At 56.7% G+C, this 20,545-nt stretch overlaps 1 protein-coding gene across 3 annotated transcripts in view; it reads left to right on the plus strand.

The window, feature by feature from the left end:
- The window catches only part of PHF2 (PHD finger protein 2), a 105,293-nt gene extending 86,913 nt beyond the window's left edge, over positions 1–18,380 (plus strand). For 2 of the 3 annotated variants that reach the window (XM_063696573.1, XM_031014818.3), the window contains exons 13-22: positions 1,742–1,861; positions 2,354–2,472; positions 4,528–4,706; positions 4,832–4,902; positions 5,921–6,084; positions 12,363–12,640; positions 13,702–13,797; positions 14,457–14,566; positions 15,371–15,755; positions 16,382–18,380. In XM_063696573.1, coding sequence (XP_063552643.1) covers positions 1,742–1,861; positions 2,354–2,472; positions 4,528–4,706; positions 4,832–4,902; positions 5,921–6,084; positions 12,363–12,640; positions 13,702–13,797; positions 14,457–14,566; positions 15,371–15,755; positions 16,382–16,470 — 1,611 coding nt within the window. In that variant the 3' untranslated portion in view covers positions 16,471–18,380. The remainder of the gene's footprint in view (positions 1–1,741; positions 1,862–2,353; positions 2,473–4,527; positions 4,707–4,831; positions 4,903–5,920; positions 6,085–12,362; positions 12,641–13,701; positions 13,798–14,456; positions 14,567–15,370; positions 15,756–16,381) is intronic. The other variant, XM_031014819.3, reaches the window with a different exon arrangement.
- Positions 18,381–20,545: the final 2,165 nt, after the last annotated feature.

Below are 20,545 nucleotides of genomic sequence, written 5' to 3' on the forward strand. Positions count from 1 at the left end.
GGCCCAGCCCTGAAGACCCACTCTGACTAGAGGATCTTAGGTCTGGGCTTCAGGGACCATGAACCCCTGAAGCACCATTGAATGTGAGTTTCTGCCAGGAGGAGGTCGTTATCTGTTTCCTGGGGGCCAGGAAACTTCAGGGCCGGCATCACAGGGGTGTAGTGGGACACTTTTGTGTTCTCTTTCTCAGGGCAAGCATGAATGAATGCATGAGCAAGTGAATGGATGGCTAAATGGCTGGATGAATGGGTGAATGAATGAATAGGTGGATGAATGGATGGATGAATGGATGAACAGATGGATGGATGAATGAATGAATCAGTGAATGGCTGGATAGATGGATGGTTGAATGGATTAACGAATGGATGAATAGATGAATGAATAGATGGCTACATGAACCAATTGATGGATGGGTGGATGGATGGATGGATGAATAAATGGATGGATGGGTGAATGGGTGGATGGATGGATGGAAGGACGAATAAATGAATGGGTGGGTAGATGAATGGAATAATGAATGAATGGGTAGATGAATGAATGGATGAATGGATGGATGGATGGAATAATGAAGGGATGGATGGATGAGTGGGTAGATGGATGGATGAGTGCATAAGATGGATGGGTAGATGGATAGATGAATGGATGCATGGGTGGATAGATGAAAGAATGGTTGGATGGTTGGGTGGGTGGATGGATGGATTGATGAATAAATGGATGGATGGATGAGCAAATGGGTGGATGGATGGAATGGATGGGTAGATGGATAGATGAATGAAAAAATGGATGGATGGATGGATGAATAAATGGATAGATGAATGGATGGAAAGGTGGATGAACAAACAAATGGATGGGTGGATAAATGAATGGATGGATGGGTGGATGATGAATGAATCAACAAATGGTGAGTGGATGGATGAGTGGGTGGATGGTTGGGTGGATGAATGGATGGATGAACAAATGGGTGGGTGGATGAATAAATGGATGAATGAATGGATGGATGGATAGAGGAATGAATAGATGGATGGATAGATGGATGGATGAATGAATGGGTGAGCAGAGACATGGATGGATAGATGAACAAATGGATGGGTGGATAGGTGGGTGAATGGACCAATCGATGGATAAATGAATGGATGGGTAGATGGATGAATGGGTGGATGATTGAGTGAGTGGATGGGTGGATGAATTAATGAATGAACAAATGGATGGATGGATGAATGGATGAGTGGATGGGGAGATGGATAAATGGATGAGTGGATGGATGGATGGAAGGATAGATGAAAAAATGGATGGATGGATAAATGGATGGGTAGATGGATAAATAAATGGATGAGTGGATGGATGAATGGGTGGGTGGATGAATGGGATGAACAAATGGATGGATGGGTGGGCGGATGGATGGATGGATGGATGAACAAATGCATGGTGCATGGATGGATGAATGAACGAATGGGTGAGTGGATGGATGGATTGGTGGATGAATGAACGGGATGAATGAATGGATGAATGGGTGGGCAGATGAATGAACGGATGGATGGATGAACGAATGAATGAATAAATGGATGGATGGGTGGGTGAATGGGTACATCGATGGGTGGGTGAATGGATGCGTGGATGGGTAGATGGATAGAGGCTTGAGCTGCAAGCACATGGGCCAGAAGAAGACAGGGAATCTGTGGCTCAAGGGAGTCCCACCAGCCCTCTGTGTCTGCCTCTGGGTCACAGCAGCCCTTTTTTCTAGGCCACAAAGAGCGTCCTGAGTGTGCCCAACAAAGATGTGGTTCACATGCAGAATGATGTGGAGAGGCTGGAAATTCGAGAGCAAACCAAGAGCAAGTCAGAGGCCAAGTGGAAGTACAAGGTGAGAAGTGCACATATGCATGCAGACATGTGTGTGTGTCAGCTTGGTGAGTGTGAGCAAAGGTGAATCTGTGAGGCCCTGTGTGTGTGAAGGAATGTGCAGACATGTGTCTGCTTGTCCTGAGTAGGTAGTGCTGTTGAGTGTGCTTATGTGGGTCTGAGGTGTGTGTGACCACCCATGGACTACATCTTCCTCTGAGTTGGTTGGGATGCAAGAGGTTGAATGTACACCCTGTATGTTGACAGTGTTTCCCTTCACGGTCCACACACTGGTTTTCATTCCCACTCCATGGGGGCCAGGCAACATTGAGGCACTGAGTCCGTGGGGTGCAGGCCCCTGAGCACCCTGCAGTGGCCCGGGTGGCCACCAGAGCTATGGGTGACTTTACTTAGTCGTGTTCCCAGCAGCTGCCTCTTCCCACTGACACGAGTTGGGGTCCTGACCCCCCACTTCTGTGTGGGGCTCAGGGACGGCCCTGGTCTTGCTTTTCAGAACAGCAAACCCGACTCCTTACTGAAGATGGAAGAGGAGCAGAAGCTAGAGAAGTCGCCTCTAGCTGGAAACAAAGACAACAAGTTCTCTTTTTCTTTCTCCAACAAGAAACTCCTTGGGTATGTGAGTGCCTGGATGGGAGGGGTGACCTCGCGCGTAACCCACATCACACACACCATACATACTGCATCACACCCACTGCCTTATACCACACACACATTACACACACACCATGCATGCATTCTGCATCTCACACACACACACCACACACTGCATCACACACAACCACACACACTGCACATCACGTACCCCATACACACACAGCCTTTGGCTGACACACCTCTGGGGACTCCTGTCCCTCTGAGCTGCTGACCTCACTGATTGCAGCCCTGTTCCTGGCACGTCTTCATCAGGCCCAGACACCAGCAGAGCCACATCCCTGCCTCCCACCACGCTCCACCTGTAGTGTGGGTGTGAGGAAGCAGACATGCCTGGGTGGGGCTGGGCTGGAAGATGCAGCCAGCCTGCAGTGAGGGATGGCCCCCCAGGCAGGGAGGGAGGCCGTGGGACTCCATGAGTGTTAGATGTGTGGCTCTTGTGAGCTGGTGCTGAGGACGTGCATGGGGGACAGGGTCCTGGCTCTCAGAGCCCAGTGGCCAGTGGGGAGGGACTGGTGTGAACCCAACATGGGACCCTGGATGCTGAGAACGTGACCCACCTGGGAGTCAGGAGGGCCTCCTGGAGATGGCACTGAGCAGAGATTAGGGGGTGTGTTTGGGTGGTGTGGGCATGCTGGATGAGCCTCGGGGTGAGGCAAGGGGTGTGGAGGGCTGTGAGCCCGGTGGCAACCTCGAGATCCTCATGGTTCCAGCGGCAACACTTGGGCCTGTGTGTGCTCCCAGTGTGTGGGACATGTCACCTGCTGAGGCCCCAGGCCTGGCCGGAGTCAGACAGGTCCCAGCAGGAGGGGTGGCCACTTTTCTGCAGCAGCCACTGATTAACTTGGCCGGGTTGTAGTTTCCTCATTGAAGAGATGAGAGGAGAAGGCCTCTTTCTGAGTGGTGGAGAAAGGGAGCAGTGCCCAGGCAGAGTCTTGTGAGTGTCAGGGAGCTCAGGGCAACACGCGAGGCCGTTCAGCCAAGGGGCAGGTCTGCGGGGTCCTGTGGCTGCCCAGCTTCATGGCCCTGGGCATGTCACTTGCTTTATCTGAAGCTCTGCTTCTAGGTTCCTGGGAAGCTATTAAACGGCATTCACTCTGTGACGGTGCTAGGGAGTTGACGATAGAGATGAGAAAGCGCGGTGTGACTCTAGCCTGTGGACACTTGTGTGTTCTGTGGCCCAGCCCGTAAGGCAGCGGGCTCGCCACCCCTTCACTTAGAGCATTGGAAGCCGCCTCACCTAGGCACTGTATCCAGGTGTCTGCACTTCCATTTGCTCTGAATTGGAGCTGTGTCTGTTTGAAGTTCCAGACTTTTCTGCCTCAGCCTGTTGTCCCTGCTACTATATAGAGAGAAACCTGTCCTCAAACCCCTGGGAAGGCAAAGGCTGGAGCTGCTTGCAGGCCAAGCTCTGAAGTAGTCCTCCTTCACCCAGGCAGGGAGACAAATTACACACTGTTTCTTAGACTGTTATATCTATCCTGTAGCCCTGGCCCTGAGTTTATTTTTCCAACATAGCTATGGAGAAAAAAACCAGGAAACTTGGATCCTTTTCCGGTTAAAGACCAATTCAGCATGTGCCAGGATTCCTAGGCAGGCCCGAGGCAGGGCTTAAGCTTGTCCAGTGGCCCTGGGACAGTTGGGGGTCACTGTCTTGAGCATCTAAACTGCCTGGGGAAGGGCTCTCTCTGCCTGAATGTGGTGTGTGGGGAGGCACAGCATTGTGTAGGAGGCCATGGGGTTGGGGAGTGTCCCCTCCTGTGGGCAGATAGCTTCCCACAGTGGGGACTGAAGGCCCAGCCTGGCCTCCTGTCTGCAGAGGCTTGGGCCCTCTACCCTCCTCCCATCTCAACTGGGCCTGAGGCTTCTTCGGATGGAAATTCAAATAGTGGCAACGTCACCTGCCTCCTGGAGGCCATCCTGCCGCGGCCCTGCAGAGGACCCCTCGGGAGGTCCCACCTGTCCGCTGGCCGTGGGGCTATGTGGATGCTGCTGACCCACTCGCTTCTGCCCTAGCTCCAAGGCTCTCAGGCCCCCGACGAGCCCTGGTGTGTTCGGGGCCTTGCAGAACTTCAAGGAGGACAAGCCCAAGCCCGTGCGGGATGAGTATGAGTATGTGTCGGACGACGGTGAGCTCAAGATCGACGAGTTTCCCATCAGGAGGAAGAAAAACGCCCCGAAAAGGGACTTGTCCTGTGAGTTGGGAGGGGGTGTTGGGGGAGGGGTGTGGGAGAGGCCTGTCCCCCCCCTGAGAGGTCTTCCCAGGGTGGCTGGCTCCCCGCAAGGGCTCCCGCTGGACTCCCATCTGCTGTGCTTTCAGTCTTGTTGGATAAGAAGGCTGTGCTGCCCACGCCTGTCACGAAGCCAAAGCTGGACTCGGCAGCGTACAAGGTGAGCTGCCTTACAGGCCCCCCTCAGTCTCGGGGGGCATCTCTGGGCAGTCCCCAAGGCCATGGTTTGAGTGACTCCAGGGTGGTCTCTGGGGGTGTTTCTGCATGAGATGGCGAAGGGGCCCCTTACCCTCACCCCACCCTTTCACGAGTGTTCTAAGGTCACATCCAACTCTAAGACACAGTGGTCATCTCTGCCTGGGCATGCGAAGGGTGTGTCCCCACTGAGCTTCCTGCCGGGGGAGGTTATTGGGATCTAGTGTATTAACTGCTTTCCTCCAGCCTGAGGTCCCTCTGGGGCTGCAGGCCCTGCCCCCGCCTCTCCTTCCAACCATGGTGGTGTCTCTTTACACGTGTTACACACTGGGGCTGTCTTGTGTAAGGGTTCCTTTGAACCAGAGTTCCTCTGTGAACATGGTGCACAGTGTGAAGACAGTTTGGTCCTTTGTGGTTCTGAGAGAGCTTTGGCACCCACGTCTGCCCCGTGTGTCCGTGTGTTGGCCATCCAGCCCGTCGGCTCCAGGGGCCTCTGTCTGACCCCAGCAATGTTCATTAGAAGGGCAGCGGCTCTTTAAAAATGTTAAAAAACTGGCTGGGCGCAGTGGCTCACACCTGTAATCCCAGCACTTTGGGTGGCTGAGGTGGGTGGATCACAAGGTCAGGAGATTGAGACCATCCTGGCTAACATGGTGAAACCCCATCTCTACTAAAAATACAAAAAATTAGCCGAGCGAGTGAGCCTGTAGTCCCAGCTACTTGGGAGGCTGAGGCAGGAGAATGGTGTGAACCCAGGAGGCAGAGCTTGCAGTGAGCCAAGATCGCACCACTGCACTCCAGCCTGGGCGACAGAGCGAGACTCCATCTCAAAACTAACTAAATAAATAAAAATAAAAATAAAATAAATAAAAATGTTTAAAAACCTAGTTTAGTCCCTGAAGGGAAAAAGTATCCCCCTCCCAACTCCCAGGCCACTTTGGTGGCCAGACCCTCCCCTGACCGAAGCCCTGTCCCTCGCGCAGCAGAGTGATGACTCCTCGGACGAGGGTTCGCTGCACATCGACACAGACACCAAGCCCAGCCGCAATGCCAGAGTCAAGAAGGAGAGTGGGAGCTCGGCAGCTGGCATCTTGGACCTGCTGCAGGCCAGTGAGGAGGTCGGCGCGCTGGAGTACAACCCCAGCAGGTGGGCCCCACCACCCGGCAGCACCCAAGAGCAGGGACCAGGCAGGCCCAGGGCTGGCCCTCGGCCATGATGGTGGGAGCCTGTGAGGTAGACGCACAGCTGGAGCCAGTGCTGAGCCGCCCCTGGGCCTGGGCAGAAGGGCACACCTCAGGGTACAGATGCCGGACTGGTTCGTCCCACTGGGGCTTTGCTTTCAATCAAGGGCTTCTTTTTCTTTTAATTTTTTGGGTAAATTCAGAACCACAGGTTTTTAATTTTATGTGCCGAGACTGTTGTTTTTTTCACGTGGAAATCTTTTGGGAATTTCCACATGTACTACAGACGGGTAACTCAGGGGGCAGAGGTGTAGCCCCCTCCATGGTGCCCCTGGGCCCATGTCGGGGGCTGCAGCTGCCATGGGGAGCACAGCCCTCCTGGTCTTCTTGACAGCTGCAGATTCCCATTGCACAGATGGGGAAACCGAGGCTCTGAGGGCTTATACTTGCACGTGGCCACACTGCTAGGAAGCAGCAGAGGCAGGCCCAGAATCTCCATCTGCCTGATCGCAGAACCTGAGCTTGGGGGTCCTGGGGGGTTGACTAATGCTGGGCAGTGATATCTGGGTGTGTGCGGCTGGTCCCTTGTCCAGCAGTGACTTGGATTGAGGAAGATGGAGCCTGTGCTTGGGTCCTGCTCAGTTCCCAAGATGTGCCTCAGAGACTGTGGTTTCCAGAATCCATGGGCAACCCAGGGCCATGCTGCTAGCTGCTCCACACAGCCCCAAGCTTGTTCAGTGGGCAGGTGGAGGCCTGCTTTTAGACAGATGGGGGGCTTGGGCAAGGTAGATTAAGGGCTTGATTGAAAAGAGCTTTTGCTAAATCAATTGGCCGTATTTTATTTCATATATTACTATTTTACATGCAATATTATGTTCATGTAATATTGATCAGAAAGCCAGCTGTAAGGTGCTTTTATTTTAATGGAGTGAAGCATGACAGGAGGTTTCCATAGCACCTTAGGGGACAGATTTCCTGCTTGGCACTGGGTGGTTCCTGTCCATGTTAAGCCCCTTGCTGCAGAGATGTGCTTGTGGCTGGGGGTGAAGCCGGGCTGTGAGCTCCTCCTCCCTGTCGGAGGCTGTGGTGCTTCACACAGCTCTTTGGGGGATGCCTGTCTTCTGGGAAGAAGTATGCACTAGCTGACACCTCAGTGACTGGCCTTGGGGGCAGGAGAGGCCCCTAAACACCCTAGGCCCCTCCCGAGGTCCATGGAGAGGCCTGGGGGTCCTGGGGGTGGGGGGTGTCTGAGGCCACCCAAGATGAGGGCAGACAGGGCCAAAAGCCCGGGGGCCACCAGGTGCTTTGTTGTGGGCACCTGGGACTTGCAGGGGGAGTGGAGATGGGGACAGAGGTGGGGAGGGTTTTGTGCTCAGGTCTGTGAGGAGGCGCTGTGTCCTGGCCTCCCGGCTGTGAATCTGAGCCCAGGAGTGGGGCAGCCCATCCGTGGACACACTGATAACAAAAGACCCAGAGCTTCCCCGCCCCGCACAACTAGCCCGTGCCTTGGAGCAGTGTGCACGTGCACATGTGCCTGCTAGGGGCCACTGAGGCCGCCAGCCCCCCTCAGCCCGCTGCAGGCAGTTCCTCTCCCAAAGTCTCCCATTTGGAGCGTAGGTCAGTTTTTGATGGTCCATTTGCTCTGTTTTAAGTATCGGCTGCTTGGAAAAAACTGCTGAAGAAAATGGAGGAAAATATGTTAATTTATTGTGGATAGTTTGCTCAGTGTTTATTGCTGGGGGAAAAGGAGAGGATTTGAGTATGATAATTGGTGGATTAAAAGTATTATTTTCCATGCCAACTAGTTAGACGTTGCTCATTGATTCACCAGCAACCCTGCAGGACCTGGGCATGCAGTCCTCACCCTCTTGGGTTGCCCAGACGGCATGGCATGGACCCGCGTAGTGGGTGTCCCTGGCCACCCCCCAGCCCCCCGTGGCTAGGTGCAGGCCCCCGCCCTCCAGTCTGTCTGGGCCTTGCAGGCCAGTTGAGGGGTTGGGGCAGGGCCTGCCAGAGGATGCAGGGCAAGCTGCGTGCTCTGGCTGGCTCCTGAGCTTGGGCTGGGAGAGCCTGTTTCTGCGGAGATGTCAGTGAGGGCAGGAGTGACTGCACTCACTTAGGCAGGCCTTCAGTGCTGCAGCTTGTGTGGCAGGGGCAGTGTGGTCCTGGCACTGTGGGGGCAGCTCCCAGCAGTGCCTTCTGAGGAGTGCTTGAGGCTGACCATGCTTGATTTTCCCATTGTTGTGGCTTTCACACCTCAATCCTGTTCAGTCCCTGTGAAACCCAAAATGCAGCGCAGTCCAGTGTGTCTCAGACAGGGCCTGGGAGGTGGCATTGGTGAGGGCTGCAGTGAGGGCGCCTGCCCCAGCACTGGGCATCTTCCTGAGTCTGCCGGACCCTCAGAGAGCAGTGGGTTCGGGCCTCAGCACTGTCCAGCATGGGTAACTTTTGTCCAAGTTGCCTCACCAGCCCTAGGACTCCCTCTGTGTCTGGGCTCCCTGTGGCAGCTTCCTCTCCCTGTCCTGCTGTAGCAGAGCCTCAGTCTTGGGAGCCCTCTTGCTTCTGAACCAGGACTGGTCCTGGTGGGGCCACTGCCCTGGGTACCTCAGTCTCTGTGTCTGGTAACAGAGGTGGGCACAGGCATGCAGAGCTGGGTGGCCCGCCTGCCACTGTATTGGCCTCTTCCTTCTTGTCTCACATGTGTGCTGTCTCTGGCAAGGGGTTCTGGGTATACAAGCCCCCATTACAGTGCCTGGATGTGCTCACAGCCACAGGCTTCCCAGCCCCTCTCATTTGAATGGTTTTACTGAAAGTGCCTCCAGTGCTTCTGGGAAGTGGTGGAGAGGGGATGGGCAGCTCGAGAGACAATGATGCTGATGCAAGAGTCCTGAAGGGGCAGGTCCAGGGAGCAGAGGGAGAGGACGGCAGGCACCCCGTGTGCCCCAAGTATGGGCCCAGGAATGGCTAGATGCAGTGACAGGTGTGGCTGGGCCTCCCCTGTAAGGTGGGGTGGGCTGCCTTGTCCTGGGACCAGGTTTGGGCCACAGGGAAGTGGGCAGGGGTGAGGACTAGAAAGGGACGTTGCAGGGTGTACCTGCTGGGCTGGACCACGTGAGTGGTGGGGAAACCTGGGGCACCTGTCCTGGCTACATACAGCATCTGGAGCCCAGGGCAGGCCCCCGACTCAGAGTTTCTGGGTGGGGCCTGGGCCTTGACATTTATAAAGCTTCCCAGGTAGTTCTGGTGCACAGACAGGTGAGGGTCCTGGCTGCAGGGGGTTGTGGGCAGTGGGGCAGGGCCCTGTGAAGAGGCCAGGGCTGCATCCCATGGGAGGGCCTGGCAGGGAGGTCCCCAAGGAGCCCAGGACTTGGCCTTGGGGGTCCTTGCTGTCCAGCAGCACCAAGCCCCTGGTTCTGTGGGATGACAGTGGTCACCCCATTTCACCACTCTGTGAGCCTAGACAGGCTGATCACACACTGGGTGTCTCAGAAGCTTCTTCTGGAAGGAGGGGAGCCAGTGTAGACAGGAGGAGGTGTGTGCATAGGCATGGGGCAGAGGAGGAGGATGCGGATGAGAGACAGGCTGGGCGCTATGGGAGGGGCCACCTGAAACTGAGGGCAGCGGGGGTGCGGACAGGGCAAAGAGAAAGCCTGGGAGTCTGTATGGAGCCTGCCAGAAGTGGGTGAACTTGGACTGAGCTGAGGTTCAGCTGTGTCTGTTCAGGTGCAGAAGCAGCTGCAGGTCTATGTTCAGGTGGGTGCAGGTGTGGGGGTAGGTGCAGGTGTAGATGCAGGTGGGGGTGCAGGGTGGGGGTAGGTGCAGGTGTAGACGCAGGTGGGGGTACATGTGTGGGGGTAGGTGTAGGTGTGGATGTAGGTGTGGGAGTAGGTACAGGTGTAGATGCAGCTGTGGGTGTGGGAGTAGGCACAGGTGTAGATGCAGATGTGGGTGTGGGAGTAGGCACAGGTGTAGTTGCAGGTGTGTGGGAGTAGGCACAGGTGTAGATGCAGATGTGAGTGTGGGAGTAGGCACAGGTGCAGATGCAGGAGTGCATGTGAGAGTAGGCACAGGTGTAGATGCAGATGTGAGTGTGAGAGTAGGCACAGGTGTAGATGCAGATGTGGGTGTGGGAGTAGGCTCAGGTGTAGATGCAGGTGTGGGTGTGGGAGTAGGCACAGGTGTAGGTGCAGATGTGGGTGTGGCAGTAGGCACAGGTGTAGATGCAGGTGTGGGTGTGGGAGTAGGCACAGGTGTAGGCGCAGATGTGGGTGTGGGAGTAGGCACAGGTGTAGATGCAGGTGTGGTTGTGGGAGTAGGCACAGGTGTAGGTGCAGATGTGGGTGTGGGAGTAGGCACAGGTGTAGATGCAGGTGTGGGTGTGGGAGTAGGCACAGGTGTAGATGCAGATGTGGGTGTGGGAGTAGGCACAGGTGTAGATGCAGATGTGGGTGTGGGAGTAGGGTCAGGTGTAGATGCAGGTGTGAGTGTGGGAGTAGGCACAGGTGTAGATGCAGGTGCGGGTGTGGCAGTAGGCACAGGTGCAGATGCAGGTGTGGGTGTGGGAGTAGGCACAGGTGCAGATGCAGGTGTGGGTGTGGGAGTAGGTACAGGTGTAGATGCAGGTGTGGGTGTGGGAGTAGGCACAGGTGTGAGTGTGGGAGTAGGCACAGGTGTACATGCAGGTATGGGTGTAGGTACAGGTGCAGATGCAGGTGTGGGTGCAGGTGTGGGGGTAGGTATAGGTGTAGATGCAGGTATGGGTGTAGGTGTAGGTACCAGTGTAGATGGAGGTGTGGGTATGGGTGTAGGCACAGGTGTAGATGCAGGTGCGGGGGTGGGGGTAGGTATAGGTGTAGATACAGTTGCGGGGGTGGAGGTAGGCACAGGTGTAGATGCAGATGTGGGTGTGGGAGTAGGCTCAGGTGTAGATGCAGATGTGGGTGTGGGAGTAGGCACAGGTGTAGGTGCAGGTGCGGGTGTGGGAGTAGGCACAGGTGTAGATGCAGGTGCGGGTGTGGGAGTAGGCACAGGTGTAGATGCAGGTGCGGGTATGGGTGTAGGCACAGGTGTAGATGCAGGTGCGGGGGTGGGGGTAGGTACAGGTGTAGATACAGTTGCGGGGGTGGAGGTAGGCACAGGTGTAGATGCAGGTGCGGGTATGGGTGTAGGCACAGGTGTAGATGCAGGTGCGGGGGTGGGGGTAGGTACAGGTGTAGATACAGTTGCGGGGGTGGAGGTAGGCACAGGTGTAGATGCAGGTGCAGGGGTGGAGGTAGGTACAGGTGTAGATGCAGGTGTGGTTGGAGGTACAGGTGTAGATGCAGGTATGGGTATAGGAGTAGGTACAGGTGTAGATGCAGGTATGGGTGTAGGAGTAGGTACAGGTGTAGATGCATGTATGGGTGTAGGTGTAGGCACAGGTGTAGATGCAGGTGTGAGGGTAGGTACAGGTGTAGATGCAGGTGCAGGTGTGAGGGTAGGTACAGGTGTAGATGCAGGTGCAGGTGTGAGGGTAGGTACAGGTGTAGATGCAGGTGCAGGTGTGAGGGTAGGTACAGGTGTAGATGCAGGTGCAGGTGTGAGGGTAGGTACAGGTGTAGATGCAGGTATGGGTATAGGAGTAGGTGCAGGTGTAGATGCATGTATGGGTGTAGGTGCAGATGCAGGTGTGGGTACAGGTGTGGGTGTGGAGAGAAGTTGCAGGTCACTGGGGAAAGCGTGTGCCATGGGAGGGAGTTGGCTACGCTGCCCCATCTCAGGGTGACACATGGGAAGGTTCCCTACAAAGTGGGGTAAGGAATGCCCAGGGCTAGTTCTGTAGTTGGGAGAGAGGCACAGGGTTGACCGAGGGGGTACACAGAGCGGCTGGGGTGCAGGAGGAAGGTCACTGAGTCAGCTTGCTGGCTTTAAGGTGTGAGAGACCAGTGCGTGACCATATGAGGGTCTGGACCCTCCTTCCCATCTGCTGTCTTCCGTCTCCTCTCCATGCCCATCTCTGTCTCCAGGCCTCCAGCCCTCCCTGTGGCGTATGGGTGGATGAGCAGAGCTGGATGAGGGGAGTGGCTGGCCTCTTCCAAGGGAGAAGTCATCAGCTCACTGCCACCCTCTCTGCTCCACGCCCTCTGCCTGCCACCTGGGCCAGGAGTTTGTGCAGGAGTTCGTGCAGGCCATAGGCTGTTGTTTAAGTGCCTGGGCTGCAGGCCAAGAGCACTGGGCTGAGTGCCTGTCTCTCTGTGCCCCTAGCCAGCCCCCGGCCTCCCCCAGCACACAGGAAGCCATTCAGGGAATGCTGTCCATGGCCAACCTGCAGGCCTCCGACTCCTGCCTGCAGACCACGTGGGGCGCTGGCCAGGCCAAGGGGAGCTCACTGGCTGCCCATGGTGCCCGGAAGAATGGGGGTGGCAGTGGCAAGAGTGCAGGCAAACGACTGCTGAAGAGGGCTGCCAAGAACAGTGTCGACCTGGACGACTACGAGGAAGAGCAGGACCACCTGGATGCCTGCTTCAAGGACTCAGACTACGGTGAGTGTCACTCCTGCGTGGGGCAGGGCCCATGCTCAGCCCTAGAAGGCCTGGCTGAGAACGGAGACAGTAGCATAAACATGCAGCTCTCCAAGTTACAGCAGGCCTCAGCTCAGCAAAACCCTCGGCCTCTGACTGCTGTCCCGGGAGACCCTCCTGTGAGCGAGACTGGCCGGGGCCCACATCTGGTGGACAGGCTTGGGCTTCGTGGTGGGGCCTACTCTAGTTTGACAAACAGAATGACAGCAAAGTGAACTCCTGTTTTCTGGGCTCTGGAGGTGTGTGGCACCGGGTGCCATCTTGCTTCCTCCTGAACCTTGGGTCCTGGGCATTCCTCAACAGGCCCCGGAGGTTGAAGGACCACAACCTGCAGTGAGTGCAGGGTGGCACTTGGCTTTTGAGGGTCACAGGGTCACCGCCTCACCGTGTTGGGGCAGCTCCCCACCAGCCACAGGTCGTGCCCTACAGTGTCCCCTCCACCTAGACCCGCCAGGCAGGGCGGAGGCTGTCAGAGCCCACCCTCCATGGACGTTAGACGTTTTCCCTTTTCATAGCAACAGAAGGAGTTGTGAGTTTTCACCAAACAGAACCTTTCCTGGAGCCTCAAAGTGTTTCTCTTGCAGGAACTGAGATGCCCTAGTTTGATTGTGGGGTCCCATCCTTCCCTGGTCCCCCACTCTCTGCTGTAGCTTCCTCCAGGTGGGGCCTCTGGGGATCTCAAGCTCCGTGAACGGATGTACGGAGGGCAGCCCTTAGAGGCCAGGGGCTTGCAGGCACCGGGGCTAGGCTGCACAGATGAGGCTGGGCAGGTAGATGCAGGTGCCTTCTTGTCTGGAGAGTCCCTGCCCCTCTGGATAATCTCTGGGGCCTGTGCCCATGCCTGGGGTGTCCTCACCATGGGCAGCTTCCATCACAGCTGACAGTGACACAGCGTGGCAGGCCTTAGTGTAGGCCCTGGGGTTGCTGGCGAGGAAGGTCTGCAGCCACCTGTACTCCCCCGCCCTCCTCCGTGGACCTGCCCTGCACTCAGCGGGCCCCGCCTTCCCTCTGCCTCCCTCTAGTTTACCCCTCACTGGAGTCAGATGAAGACAACCCCATCTTCAAGTCCCGGTCGAAGAAAAGGAAAGGCTCAGACGACGCTCCCTACAGCCCAACAGGTAGTGCTGGGACAGGGGTAGGGGGTCCACCTGACACCCAGTGTGGAAGCTGTGACTTTGTCTGTGGTCCCTCCAGCCCCTGAGAATGTGGGCTCAGCTCTGCACCTGTCCTATCCTGAGGGCTGGGCAGCCCGTCCCGCTGGGGTTGGTCAGCTGCTTGCAGGAGTGCCGTGGGCTTCACTTCTGCTTTACTTCTGGGGGCCTGGGAGCCCAGATGTGCTTCTACACAGCCCCAACTCAAAAGCCCTCACTCCTCTGGCTGGCTCCTCTCTGGTTTCTTCCTCAATGGGCCCCTCTGTGAGGGTCACCTTTGTACCGGAGGCACCCACTTGATGGTGGCTGAGGGACACCTGCTGGGGCAGCCAGTGGGGTGAGGCCTTGTCCACCTTCCACATTACCCTCACCCGCCTGCCCAGACTCTCTGATGTTGCTGGGCCTCCTGGGCTCTGCCCCATGCAGACCCCACTGTGGCATCTTCCCCCTTGGGTGGGGCAGCTGACCCTGCCCTATTGTGAGGCGGCTTCACAGCCAGGAAGCCCTGTGCTTAGGCCTGCCTGGCCAGGGGGACAGGCTGGGGTGGGGGCAGGGTAGCCCCAAACCAGGAGGGGTGGACAGGCCGTGGCCTACAGCTTGAGGGGGCTGGCCCTTTTTTTCCACAGCAAGGGTCGGCCCATCGGTGCCAAGACAGGACAGGCCTGTGCGTGAGGGTACACGGGTGGCTTCCATCGAGACCGGGCTGGCGGCCGCTGCAGCTAAGTTGTCCCAGCAGGTGAGGAGGGGTGAGAAGGACACACGGCAGCCAGCTCCCTGCTACCCCCACCTGGTGGGCTCAGGTTCCCCAAGGCACCTGTTTCTCCACCCCATACACAGACCCTCTGAGCCAGGGGTGGTCACAGGCTTGGGGACATTTGATTAGAGAGTGCCCTATTCCTCCAGACCCTAAATTCCCCGTGTGGGGTCCGGGGGAGCTAGGAATTGACGACTGGGGCCCTGACACTGGACAGCCCTATTTGTGCCAAGGCTGGGCTACTCTCTGGTACAACAGCAGCTTGGAGGGAGCTCCCCTTCCCCTCCCCCCATCACGCGGGTGTTTTTGAGTTGTCCTCAGTTGGGAAATGAGGTGTTCTGTCTCTACATGCTCCTAAAAATCTCATCTCCCACCTTTAGCTCCTCCCAACTCAGAAATGGAGGGTCCTAGAGCCTCACATACCCTCCCAACCAGGCCCAACCTCATCTGGGCGCACAAGGAAGTTATTAGGATCAAAGTGAATATTCTTCCAGAACTGGGAGATGTATATGGCCACTGAGTGGGGTGATGGGGTAGGAGTGCCATCCTACAGGCTCAACTGCTAGGTTAACTCACACTGACAGGGAGGCCAGGCAGCTGCTGTGGGTGCTGGGGCCCTGTCCCTGTGCATCCTGTGCCCCCGGCGGCCCAGAGTCAGGCCTCAGGCCCCTGCTGCCCAGCCCTGCTGTGCTCAAGGGCCCCTGGCAAGGGCATGCCGGGAGCTCCCTGCTCTGTTGGCCCAAGTGGGCTGTGCGTCTGAGGCTGCCCTGCGTGTTTTGTTCAAAGGAGGAGCAGAAAAGCAAGAAAAAAAAGAGTGCCAAGAGGAAGCTGACTCCTAACACCACCTCCCCTTCCACCTCCACCTCCATCTCTGCCGGCACCACCTCCACCTCCACCACGCCAGCCTCTACCACCCCTGCCTCCACCACACCGGCCTCCACCACCCCGGCCTCCACCAGCACGGCCAGCAGCCAGGCCTCGCAGGAGGGCAGCTCGCCAGAGCCCCCGCCTGAGTCGCATAGCAGCAGCCTGGCGGACCATGAGTACACAGCCGCTGGCGCCTTCACGGGGGCCCAGGCTGGCCGCGCCTCCCAGCCCATGGCCCCTGGGGTCTTTCTCACACAGAGGCGGCCCTCCGCATCGTCTCCAAACAACAACACTGCTGCCAAAGGTACTGTGCCTGCTGGAGGGAGCCTGCAGCCCCCCTGCCCTGCCTGCCCCCATGGGCAGCCCCAGACATGCAGACTCGGCCCATGGTAGAGGGCAGCACATTGGGAGGGCTCTTGGGCCTTGGGTGGCCGGGTGCTGTGGTCCAAGTTGGTTGCAGCTTTGTGTGAGCGTATCCCACAGTACAGGAAATGTGTGCTTTCATCCTTCTGCTCAGTGGGCGTGCTCAGCCCCTGATCTGCCTGCACCCCTGCACCCCAGCCGTGGGGCCGGCCAGCTGTGGAGACTGAGTGATGCAGCACGGGGTGCTGGCAGTGGCTCCTGGCCTTGTTACTGGGGGTGGTGCCCAGGCATCCTCATGTCCTCCTCATAATGCCATCCCCAAGCCCATGTCCATCCTACCTGCCAGGGCCCCTTGAGGACACGGCCTCTGAGGCGGAGGCTTTGCCAGTGATCCTGGACTCCTGAAGGGTACTGAGCTCGGAGCTGGGGCTTCATAGGCCCATTTTACAGATGGGGGACTGCAGGCTGCCCCTTAGTGTCAGCGGGACCCTCCCCGCCACCGGCATGCCATGCCCCTTGCCATCTAGCTCACCTTCCCTTTTTGTGTCCCCTCCCCAACTCCCCTAGGAAAACGTACGAAAAAGGGCATGGCGACCGCCAAGCAGAGGCTTGGGAAAATTTTGAAAATTCATCGGAACGGGAAACTACTCCTTTAAGATTTGGAAAGCCAGGATCCTTCTGCTCCGCTCAGGACCCCCGGAGCCCCGCGAAAACATCTGCCTCCCAGGAGGGTGCCGAGCTGCCTCACCAGGGAGGGCCTTGCCTCTTCCCGGCTGCCATCTCCCCAACAAGCGTCTGTCCCTTCAGCCGGCAGAGCGAGCCCAGCATGGCCCCTCAATTTGAAAATGGACGTCTTTTCTCAAGTTGCTAAGAGTGACCTGTCCCAGAAAAGCGGCCCTGCAAGTTTGAGGACTGCTTATTCCACTTTAAGGACAGCCTTCAGGCCCCCTGAGCGTGGGTGTGATTGCAGGGCCTCTGCAGCTCTGCTGAGAGCATGAGTCCTTCAAGGAAGGCAGAGTGAGCCAATGCTCACCAGCCCCAGAGTCAGAGCTGGCCACAGGCTGGCAGCCTCCAGGGGCTTAAAAAAAAGGCAAAGAACGCAGAAAAAGGAGGAGCAAGTGGGATGTTTATGTCCCCCCTTCTCTTCCTGAGTGATTCGCAGCCAAGTCCAGACAGTGCTCAGCGGGCGAGGAAGGGTCTGCCCCGAGCTTTCTGGTTGGCAGGTGGCAGCAGGATGGTGGGTGTTCAGCCTGAATGCCCAGGAGCATTTCTTGGGGGCAGCTAAGACTGGCAGCTGGGTTGGTGTGTTAGCGGGCAGGGGAGCCATTGTGGGGTCCCCAGGAAAGGGCAAGGGCTCAGCCACATCTTGGGGTCTGGGAGGCCCAGGCTAAGCCATGTGGCAGGGACCGTCTTGCCCTGCTGGCCACACTCTGGAGAAGCACTTCTCAGCCAAGGCACCCCTGCCCTGGGACTGGCAGGGCAGGGGCAGGGGCAGGGACAGCGGCCAGGTGGCCCGAGGATTTACGGTCGGCACTTCTCTGTTCTCCCGTGTCAGCGTGTGGTGTCGCCTGCATGGGTCGTACCTGGATGGTGTGTCCACCATCGACACGGAGGGGCTGGATTTGTTTCTCAGGCAATCCTGTATTTTAATTTTAGATGTATTTCCTGAAGCATATTTTTCATAGAATGTAGCGTGTAAATAGCTTTTTAAATAACTTCTTTTTTATAAGAGTAAAAGTATCTTTAGGAATTTCTTTCTATAGAGTTCTTCATTAACATTTATACGAGTTTTTTGCTGAGTCAGATGGACAGTTGGGTTCTGATGCTTTTTCCTTCTCCTTTCCTTTTATTATTATTATTTTTTTCTTTTAAGAACTAAGGTATTGCCTGAAAAACAAGTGATGTCTGTGCAGCCTTACACTCTGTCTTTACAGAAGCAAATAGTACACAAAAGATCTATTTCAGACACATTTTGAAGATGAGTCTTCAACTTTAATACCAGCTCTTTGTTTTCCTTGTATGATGAGGGGATTGGGGGATACAGTTATTTTACTAGCACCTTGTGAAGTGTTTCCGTGTTTTGTGATGCTGTAATTTATTAATGTTTGTAGCTTTTTATATTTGTACATTTCTTATGAGCTTTGTTTATATACCCATTACCTGGATGTTTTGTCCACGGGGAGAGGCAGCTTGGTGGAGGCCTTATCCACTCCCACTTGTCCTGTTTGGAGGGACGCAGTCCCTAGGGCCCGAGGCTGGGTGGGAGAGGGGGAGTCTCGCGGGGCCCCAGGCTTATTCAGAACTGGTGTTTTTAAAGTTTCCTTTACCCTGCCCTTGTTGAACATTTATATAATCTAACCTGGACATCAAGCTGTTCTCTCTCTCTCTTTTTTTTTAATTTTATTATTATTATTTTGGCAACATGTACATTTCTAACAAAGTTTATCGTGGCTATTAAAGTGTTTTATTTCCCAATTCATATTACTCTTGTATCGAGTCCATGAGGTCTAAGGCAACTTAGATCAAAGTTTTAAAAAAGTAAAAATATTTCAGGTTTTGTACAGAACCATGTCTGTGTCATTTCTGCCTCGACTGTAGTTGTTCACCCTGGCAGTGAGGGTGGTGGGGAGGCTCCAGCCACCTGCGTTCCTCATGAAAAGCTTCGGGTTGCTCAGCCAAATCACACACAGCACCCCAAGCTGGCTGGCAGGAGTGGACAGAAGAGACCCTCGGGGGCTGCAGGGGTGGCAGCAGCGTTTGTCAGTCCCAGCCCTGAGGATGTCCTTGGGAAGCCTCTAGAACCTTCTTTTGGACTCAAGGGTATGGGGTTTGGCTGAGTCCAGTAGGCACACACGTGCACCCCAGCACGGATGCACACCCAGAAGCATTCAGTCCCTTGCACGCTTCTAGCCTAAGTCTGATGTGATTACAGCTAACTACCAGGAACAGCCCTTGCCTGACAGAGGCACTCAAATGGTGCAAGCCCAGGGAGGGTGCCGAGCGCAGGGGTGGGGTCGCTGCTCATGGTGTGTGGCAGGCAGGGCTGCTGGGACACAGGTGAGGCCTGGGTCAGTCTGTTGGTGAGGGTGCATGCGTGGGGGTGCTGGTGACAATGTTGAGGACCACGGATAAACAGGCCATTTGGCGTTTATTGAAGAAACACGAATAACCTCGGGCCATTTGGGCAGTGCAGATGCTGAGAATCAAGGGGTGTGATGACAGCTGGACTGGCCCAGGCCCCCACACATGGGGTCTTGCCCTGGGATGGGAGCTGGGAGTGGGATAAGAAGCTGGAGACAAGTTTGGCCTGGGTCACCCAAGGTTGCTCAGCTTGCAGGTTGCTGAGCAGGGTCGGCCCTGCCTGCCAACACCCTTAGGAAGCAGGATCTCCAGTAGACCCTGAGCAGAGGGCTCTGCTGTGCTGGGTGTCTGACCCACCACTGCAAGATTCTAGGGGTTTTGTCAACCCGCAGGCCTGTGGTCATTCACTCCATGCAGTTTGTCATGTGGCACAGGAAACTAACCCAAGGCTGCCCTTGGGCAAATCCTTTCTCGCTCTGAGCTTTGTTTCCTCCAGTCCCTGCTGGGTGCTCCGGGGGATGCTCCCACCACGCATGGTGGTCGAGCCCCCAGGAGGAACCCCTCCAGGACCTGGGGGCTCCCCAGGATAGGGTGGGGTCCCAGTGCTGCCCCCAGGTGATGCCTGGGACCCATGCTGGGGCTGCCCAGGCTGCCAGGCATTTTGGATGCCCCTGGGCTGTGGGCACTCCCACAGCCTGAGCCACTCCGCTGGACCCCACAAGAGCTGGGTATCCTCTGCACACCCCCAGGCTGCCTGGGAAGCTGGCCTGTCCTTGCCAGGTCCAGCTAGAGACTGTCCTGTGGTTCCCCCAGGAGTCCCCGCACCTTCAGCCCTGCAGCCACTGAGATAAAGTGTGCAGCGCCCTTCAGGCCCGGGCTCTGGAGCTCCAACCACCCTCAGGTTGGCCGGCCCCCTAGGCCCAGCATCTGGATCTTGGTGGAGCTGTCTGGGTGCTAGTTGGGTCCACCCCCACCAAGCACTGCTGTTAGGACTCACGGGAGCTGAGCACCCTGGGCCCTGGAAGGGGCTTCTGCGGCTGCCCAGCATCTCCTGGAGCCCAGGCTCCGCCCTGTGCTGCACTCGGGCCAGCCCGGTGTCTCGAGCCCAGCCCCCACTGAGTGCCAGGCAGCCTGTGAGCCAAGTGTCATGCAAGGATCCTGCCCAGGTGTGCGGCACACAGACCTGGACATGCATCTCTGGGTGTGCGCCTGCAGCCGGGAGGCCAGGGGCCCATGTGGCCCCAAGCATGCCCCTAGCTGTGGCTCTTCCCCTAACCTTGGTGTCGGTGCTGACTGCCCTATGACAGTGAAGTTGGGAGGGTGAGGTCTGGGAGGGAGCTGCCGACCAGCAGCGGACTTTGTGGGTCACGCCTCTGAGATTCAGGCCTGTCTGTCCCTGCAGCCTGCCCAGCTTGGCCTGAGCAAGGTCAGTGCGCAGTGCAGTGAACACACAAGCAAACTGCCCCCGGTCCCGCCCTCCAAATCTCGCTGGATTCCACAGTTGTTTACTGAGTGGCTACTGTGTGTCCGAGACTGTGTGGAGAACCTGCCCCAGACATCACCATGACTGACAACCTGGGGCAGGTGTTATCATCAGCCAGTTCTGCCCAGGAGTCCACCGAGGTTCAGAAGAGGCACCCGCTGCTCACG

This window comes from Gorilla gorilla, chromosome 13 (genome assembly GCF_029281585.2).
Source record: "Gorilla gorilla gorilla isolate KB3781 chromosome 13, NHGRI_mGorGor1-v2.1_pri, whole genome shotgun sequence".
NCBI lineage: Eukaryota > Metazoa > Chordata > Mammalia > Primates > Hominidae > Gorilla > Gorilla gorilla.